The sequence below is a fragment of the Lucilia cuprina genome, chromosome 6, assembly GCF_022045245.1.
Source record: "Lucilia cuprina isolate Lc7/37 chromosome 6, ASM2204524v1, whole genome shotgun sequence".
Classification (NCBI taxonomy): domain Eukaryota; kingdom Metazoa; phylum Arthropoda; class Insecta; order Diptera; family Calliphoridae; genus Lucilia; species Lucilia cuprina.
This window is the reverse complement of record NC_060954.1, coordinates 59,496,006-59,504,711: the sequence shown is the minus strand read 5'-3', so window position 1 is coordinate 59,504,711 and position 8,706 is coordinate 59,496,006. Positions and strand designations below refer to the sequence as shown.

At 27.5% G+C, this 8,706-nt stretch overlaps 1 protein-coding gene across 8 annotated transcripts in view; it reads right to left on the bottom strand.

The window, feature by feature from the left end:
• Positions 1–7,420, bottom strand: part of LOC111681358 — a 34,796-nt gene extending 27,376 nt beyond the window's left edge. The window contains exons 1-2 of one of the 8 annotated variants that reach the window (XM_046953406.1): positions 6,620–7,420; positions 665–1,207 (exon numbers count right to left, since the gene is read on the bottom strand). In XM_046953406.1, coding sequence (XP_046809362.1) covers positions 665–710 — 46 coding nt within the window. In that variant the 5' untranslated portion in view covers positions 711–1,207; positions 6,620–7,420. The other 7 variants (XM_046953408.1, XM_046953410.1, XM_046953409.1 and 4 more) reach the window with 7 other exon arrangements.
• Positions 7,421–8,706: the final 1,286 nt, after the last annotated feature.

Below are 8,706 nucleotides of genomic sequence, written 5' to 3'. Positions count from 1 at the left end.
AAAAGGGGAATTATTGATATTGCAGATATATATACATTTACAATAATGATATTTATTTTATTCCACTACGATGAGGGTAGCGAAGCACACTGGGTATAGCTAGTCATTGATATTTATTAATGATTAGTATGGCATGAAAAACGATCACACAAGATCAATTTTTTATGGTCAATATAATCAGTTTCTTATGGAAGAAAACTAAAAAGTGAAGGACATTTCAACAATCAACATTCTATTGGACATTTTTAAATGATCAATATTCTTTAGAAAACGATCACACAAGATCAGTTTCCTTGGAATAAGAACTTAAAGCAAACATTTTATAGATCAGCTCTCAAGGCACACTTTTTATAAGAAAAATTCTTTCTCAAGCATAAACAGAAAATATAAGAAGACGTACACAATGATCAATTTCAACACGATCAGTATTCTATTAACACAACATAAAAAACTGATCTTATGACAATAACTTGGTTAGAATTAATCATAAAGGAATAATATGATCTTATATAATTTTTTAAAAATCTCAATTTGGGGGGGGGGGGGGATGGTTGAGAGTCTTAGAAGATCAAATGCACAAAGTTTTTCGCCTATAAAATCAAAATTTTCTTTAACAAACACATATTTAAAACAAGCAAAATTAAAACATTAAACTGTTACTCACCAAAAAAGTCTTCCCAACGCTCCGAATCATCCGATTCTATATCCATTGTATATCTATTTTAATAACTAGGGTTATTCACAGATAAATTTATATTGTTTTTATTTACAATGATATTTATTTATTGTAGTTTTTTTTTTTTAAACAAATATCGCCCTCTCACTTGCCTTTCTATTTCTTTGTAATAATTTCTTTTTTGTTGTTATTATTATTTTATTAATGTATAAGTTATATATATTCTTATTTGTTGTTATTTATTATAATGCAGTAAAAATATTAGTATGACAAATATGGTGTCATTATTTATTCATTCATTTATTTATTTATTTATTTATGAGTATTTATTTGTTTAATACACTTTCAATACAAACAATACTTAAGCATTTGTTTAGACCCCGTTTTATTTAGTTGACTTTTTCTTTTTCATAAAAAAAGTTAATTTAGCATAAGATTAATGTTGTTATTTAAATTAAATTTTCTTTTTTTTCTCTCATTTCATAACTGATCTTTATTAATGTAAAACTCTTCTGCTTTTCTTTTTTTGCGCTGCAAATATATTATAAAGAAAAAAATTATATAAAGAAAACATTTAATATTAAAACTAGATAAATCAGCAGTTTTTTTTACACATTGTATTAAAGTTATATATTCCCGCTATATGCCCTTCATTATAAAATTATACAATTTTTTTTGCATTTTTTTAAATACTTGTTCAAGTATCAAGAGTATCTCAACAAGTCATCGACCATCATCGTTGTACTATTTATTATTGTAGGAATTTAAACTCAGTTGTGAAACAAAACTACAAGCACAAAAGCACGCAGTTTAGTTCTATAACGTTATTGGAAAACCTGGGCTGGTTTACGAGTCATCGACCATCATTTCAGCTGTTGGTAGTAAAAACATATTTTAGTCGTAATTTCAGACAAACAGTGGTTAAAATGATCACTAAAGAGATCAGTTTCATTTCCTTTCATAGCTTTTAGTTTTCTTTATAGAAAACTTGCCAACGATCTTTTGTTTCAAAACTTTTGTTTTATAGAAACTTTTCTACAAAATGATTTTCAGAACTAAGGAAAATTTTCCATCAATAGTTTTTAATAGTAAACTTTTTAACGATCAGCTTTCTTTTGAAAGTTATTTTAAAGATCGTGTTTCTTTTGTGATCGTGTTTTATGTAGAAAACATTTGAGTGATGGTCTTCAGTTTTCTTTAAAAAACTTTTCAACGATCAGTTTTTCTATAGGAAACCATTTATCGACTATTTAACGTTTAATTTTCTATAGAAAACCATTTATCGACTTTTCTATCATCAGTTTTCATTAGAAAACTATTTATCAACTTTTCAACGATCAGTTTTCTATAGAAAACATTTTATCCATCACTTTTTTTATAACAATTTTTTCCTCTATCAGTTTTCTAAAGAAAACTTGTCATTGATCAATTTCCTATAAGCTTTTCGTCGATCATTTTATTATAGAAAACATTTCAACGATCAATTTTTTATTGAAAAATTTTTCTATGGAAAATTTGTTATCGATCACTTTTTTATAGAAAGCATTTTATTGATCAGTTTTTTATTATAAACGCTTCACTGATCAGTTTTCAATTATAAACTTTTTTCGATCGGATTACTTTAGAGAACATTTCAACGATCAGTTTTTTTATGGAAAGCTTTTCATTGATCAGTTTTCTATACTAAACTTTTCTCATCGATCAGTTTACTATAGAATATATTTCCACTATTTGTTTTTTTATGGAAAACTTTGTATCAATCAGTTTTCTAAAGAAAAAATGTTATCGATCACTTTTATATAGAAAACTTTTTATTGATCACTTTTCTATAGGAAAGCTTTTATCGATCAGTTTTCTATTTTATAGTGAAACTTTAACTTAAAAAAATCATTAATCAGTTTTCTCTAATAAACTTTTTATCGTTCGTTTTACTCTAAAAAACATTTCAACGATCAATTTTTTATGGAAATCTTTTCTATAGAAAAACTGTTTTTGATTACTTTTTTATAGAAAGCTTTTTATTGATCAGTTTTCTATTTTAAACATTTCGCTGATCAATTTTCATTTATAATTCTTTTTTTGAGCGGATTATTTTAGAAAACATTTCAACGATCAGTTTTTTATGGAAACCTTTCAATATCAGTTTTCTATAATAAACTTTTCTCATCGATCAGTTTACTATAGAAAATATTTCAATGATTATTTTTTTATAGAAAACTTTGTATTGATCAGTTTTCTGTTATCATCATATTTCTATAGAAACCTTTTTATTGATAACTTCTCTATAGAAAACCTTTTAATCGATCAGTTTTCTATTTTAAAGTTTCACTAACTTTTCATCGATCAGTTTACTATAAAAAACATATCAACGATCTGTTTTTCAAAAATACTTTCCATCAAATAGTTTTCTATAGAAAACTTTTCATTGATCAGTTTTTTTTTATGGAATAATTTTCATCGATCAGTTTTTTATGAAAAACTTTTCTATAGAAATCTTATTATCAACCAGTTTACTATACAAGACTTTTCATTGATCAGTTTTCGATACAAAACCTTTCAGTGTTGATTTTCTTTGATCAGTATTCTTTGAACAACATTTCACCGGTCAGTTCTCTTAAAAATTCTCTCATAGAAAGCTATTTATATTATAATAAAGATAAATTTCGTTAAAAAAAAAGTTTTAAAAAACTGCATTCGCAAACCACTTTAATCAACATAGAGAGCAAAAAACAACTAAAATTCCTATAAAAGGCACAAAAAGAAAATGATCGTTGTAGAATTTATCATTGTTGGGTTTTGAACATTTATGTTGTTTGTTGTCAAGATAAGATACCAAAAAAAAAAAAAAAAAAATACTTCTACAAAATAAAAGAAAACAAATAAAAATACAGCACAATTTCTTTACTTTAAGCAATATTTTAGTTTTTGCACAATTCATTTAGGGTTCATTACTAAGATAAAGAAGGGTTTTGATTATTAATATTATCTTATCAGTTTGAAAATAACAAAACAAATAAAAAGCGAAAAAAAATAATTTTAAAATAACTATAAACTGCAAGTGTAAAATTTTAATAAAAAAAATTTTTATATCATTTACTTTTGACTTGTTACTATTTTTAAATTTTTATTTATATTTACATTAATTTTTACAAGTATTTACATTAATTTCTCTCTTTACTTTTGACTACAACTTTTACATTTATATGATTTTTTTTAATAATAATCTACACGGGAAGTGTGCGTATAGTATTCTAAAGATATATTAAACTTAGTGATTAATGTTGTGTTGGGAAACATTCAATTCCTAGAAAGCTTTCTTACTCATCCAAACTTTATATTTTGGCGTTACTTTTTTTTATTATGTTTATTTTGCTTTTTTTCCTGTTTATAAATATGTTTTATTGAAATACGAAATTAATTTCAATCAACGGGTATTTTAAAGAATAAATCCATGCCACTAAATTTGTATGATACACATGAAGTGTTGCACAAGTGTTGTCAATGTGGTTTTGGGCGAAGAAAAAGCGCTTGTTTGAAAGTTAGTGGCGGAAATGTTTTGATACTAGTAAAATGAAATGTACAGTAAGTACACATATCAATATAAATCATAAGGATTCTTTAAAATTAGTAGTTTCTAATTGGCTGATAAAGCTAAAATTAAAAAAGTAGAAAAATCCGCAAAAAGGACCTTGAAATATTTTGTAATAATCAAACTGATTAAAGCGGACTTTAAGGCGTTTATAATATTTAGTTTTAATTCTTGGTAGTAAATATATATTCAAAGCTTTGGAAAGCTTTGAAATTATCAGTATTAAGTTTTTCCAAAGATTCAAAAACTTCTTTGACGATCTGTTGAAAACTGTTCAACGATCTTTAGAGAAATATTTTCACTTAATAAATTTCCTATATTTTGTTTTTTAGTTTTAATGTTCTATGGAAAGCTCTTAAACGATCTGCTCTTTAGGGAATTATAAAACGATGCTATTGAAAACTTTTAAACTTTTTTTTTACAGCTCCAGAAATCGGCTGAAAGTGATTATGACAATGTAAAGCTTATGTAGGTTAAAAAGTAGTGTTGACGACTGTCAGTACATGGGTAAAATTCCCTCTAGAGCCTCAGCTAAACGACTAACTAACTAATTATTTAACTAACTAACTAACTAACTAACTAACTAACTGACTGACTGACTGACTGACTGACTAACTAACTAACCACTGAATTTGAGCAAACGTGCATTCCCCCTAATTGCACTCCTGTGATGCCCTAGGATCCATGCCAGGCAAGGATCCAGCTCAAGCGTGGAGGAGGAAATTTTTTTTCTTATATTAATTTCATTTTTTTCTCATTTTTATGTTTTGTATGAAAATTTTTTGTTTTTGAGAGGGAAAATTTCCCTTTTTCAAACCCTTTTCCGTTCCCACGACAATCGGTTCTTCGCACTGGAACGATTTGGAGTTCAACGAACAACAACCAAGGACTGTCAACCCAGTTACACCGACTTTACACGTGTCACTGCTACAACAACAATTGACAAAATTTCGGATGTTCTTAATATTCATCCCAGATAACTCCTCTATAGAATTTACTTCGAACAAAAATAAAACTTTTCAATAACAGTCGAAATACTTATATACAGGCCTATTCTGAATAATAAACTTCCTGGAAGTTTGTTCCGTATCCTGTTAATAAAGCATGCCAATGTGTATTGTACATACTTTTTCTAATTGAATCCACTTCTTCATAATTATAATAACTTCTGTAGTAGTCATTGCACTCGAGACTAGCATGATTGTCAATAGCACAGTGTTCCGTTATTACTGATAACAGCGATCGTATGTACTCAGTATAATAAGCATAACCCTAGGTCATCATATAGAGGTTAGATTGATCTCGAAACCACCTGTTCGCTATAGCCCATCTGATTTGATTTCATATAGTTCCGATTGCAAAGGTGTCTAATAATTAGTCTTATAAAAGTTTCTTATAATTAAGAGTAAGAGCCTCAATAACATTAACCAACTAATATTATATTATTTATATTACATAATTCTATAAAATAGAATTAGAACACTGTGGCAGTAAGTTTTTTTATTTAAAAGAAAGCTCTGTAGAACCCGAACTATTATTATTGTTGGTTATCAAAATGTACTTAAAACTATAAAAATGACATGGAACTAGTTACGTGGTTGGTTCATTGTAAGTATTGTTTAGTTTTACTTCTTATTACAACCTGTCCATTTAGAATTTCAGTGTTATGAAAAGAATGAAATTAACTTACACTGTGACAGGTGAAGTGAATTGAAAAAATTGGATTATAATAAATCTACAAAAGAATTCTTAAAAGACCAGATGAGCATAAAATTTAGGCAATTAAGCTAAATATTTGACGTCTTAGCAAATAGCATGAAAATTTTTTTGCATTAGAAGAAAAATCGCTACATAGACCTTTTGCAAAACACGTTTATTTTATAAAGAGAAAGAGAAACTGACTAAGACAAAAAATAAATAACTTTGAATAAAAAGAAAAACAAAGGGGTAGACGATAGCAACACACTTGTGTACGAGTAACAACCTAAAGGTATAATATTGACTTAAAAACGCCAGTCTACTGCAAAAAAAAAACAGCTTGTTGTGTTTTAACGTTTTTTAAACTTCACAATAAAGCAAACTCACAGATACTACTAAAAAAAAACAATAATAAATAGAGCGTTAAATTGTTGTTGCTGTGTATAAATTTAAGTATATTTTTTACGTTCATTCTTGTTTTTTAATTTCTTATTGATAAAATAGAATAGATACAAATTCAATTATAATTTACGTTTTTTTTTTTTTGTTTAAATTAATTTTCATTGCCATTAGTTATTTACAAAAAAAAAAATACACACAGATACAAACATACATACACTTGTATACAGATAAACAAACACAAAAAGAAAATTTACCCATTTGATTTGATAACAATGACACAGACACAGATACACACATACACACACACTGTTACACTAGCAATTTTATTGAACTTGGCTCACTTTAATAATAGTTTAATAGATAGAACACAAACGTTTAGAAAACGTATGAAAAATCTTATTCATTGCAATGTATGAGTACAATTTCGTAAAGAAAAATTATGGGGTCCCCTCTAATTTTGTATTTTTTTTTTGTTGTGCTTTAGTTTTTTTGTTGTTGTATAGTTGGTGTTTTTGTTGTTGTAACTTTATACACAACACTCAGATATGTTGTATATTCAAACATACTATGTAGTATATTGATATGTTGTATGTATCCATACTTCGAGGTGTTGGTGGGGGTTTTTCTCTGTTTACCAGTATACGAAAGAAAAAAAAACTGCACTTTGATTTTCACAAATTGATCACTTTTTTTAACGCTTTTTTTTCTCCTGCAATGCTTACGTTGCTTTAACACATTCCAATGCGTTTTTTAAACTTTTTAGTTGTTACACTTTTTTTCTTCATTTATTTTGGAATTTCTTAATATATTTTTTTTTCTGTTTACTTAAGTCTCTATAATAATAAATTTTTGTTTGTTTAATTAACTTTAATTTTTATTTTCTTTTCACACTTTATTAAACAAATTTCTATTGAGGTTTTGAATTACAATTTACAACCATGCGCTACGTTCTTCGTACTCGCGCGACGTATTTACTCCAACTGATTGAGTTTCTTATTACAGTTTTTGTTGTTTCCAAACGATCCGATCGTTAGAGCGTATCTCCTAAACGTACGTTTAACTCTATGCAGTTGAAATACGTTTTCTTTTCAGTTGGAAAGACTCAGTCTGTTGTCTGATAAAGTTCCGTCAGAAGGTATCATTTGAACATGTTGTATGGATATGGTGTGTGAGAGATACTTCATGAAATGCATGCACTTGAATGTGTGATGGTAATAACGGTGAGTTGTGAGAGTGAAAGAGAGTCGTTTTGTATCTGCCTAATCTGGAGAGTGGGAGAAATAGTGGGAGAATTAGTAATCTCAAAAAATTGTTGTTAAATGCATATAACTTGTTTTCCGTCTGCTTTTTGAGGTGTACCAGATTGTGGGATTTTCTATACTATTGAAAAGATATCAATTCTAATAAGACAAAAGTATCTGAGATAGATATTGATGTTGCCGTATACTTAGTAACTTCTTTGGGGGTTCATTGGGGGTAATTTGATACTTAATTTTAATAAAAATAAGTTGTATATCAATTCTTATTAGGAAATGATATGTATTTTTCTTTAAATTAAGTATGTATTTAAAAGTCATGTGTATGTATCAAAACATTTATCTAAAAGTGTCTAGAGTCTAGACGAATGCATTATGTAATGTTTTAAAGTTCTTTTAATTAAATCTTTTAAAAGAAATCTTAGTTATTAAAAACATAAAGGGTCCATTTTTAGTTTTTATTGACATAATACAATAGACACCAATATTTTATAAACTCTTAAGTATTTTTTTTTTTCAATTTAACCGCAAAGAGATCAAAGTTTTGGAGGTTTACGTAAGGTTTTCTAGAGAGCAAAAATACATGATATGGGCTACAAAATTGATGTTGTCAATATATTCCGGAATGATTCGCTATTTCTGATTTATAATTGAAAATTTAGAAGTTACACATGACTGATTTATACTTATTATACCCTACACCAAAGTCTAAATTTAGAAGTTACACATGACTGATTTATACTTATTATACCCTACACCAAAGTCTATTGAAGCCTATTGAAAATTGTTAACATCGGTTCATAATATCACTTAACCTCCATACAGCTGAACCCCCGAATAGTGCTTTTAATCAAACAACTGGTCGCAATTGATAATTCAATGAAATTTGACATATGATCTGTTAATGTACCAGAGAAGAAGCCCATTGTAATTGGCTAACACCCATCCTTTATTGCACATAGCCCCCATACAACTGAACCCCTCGAATAGGACTTTTAAGTTCGTAATTATGTTAGGGTAAACGTATATCGATATAAAGCTGCAAATCCAAGTTATATGCTTATTTGACTCTAGCCCTATACAAA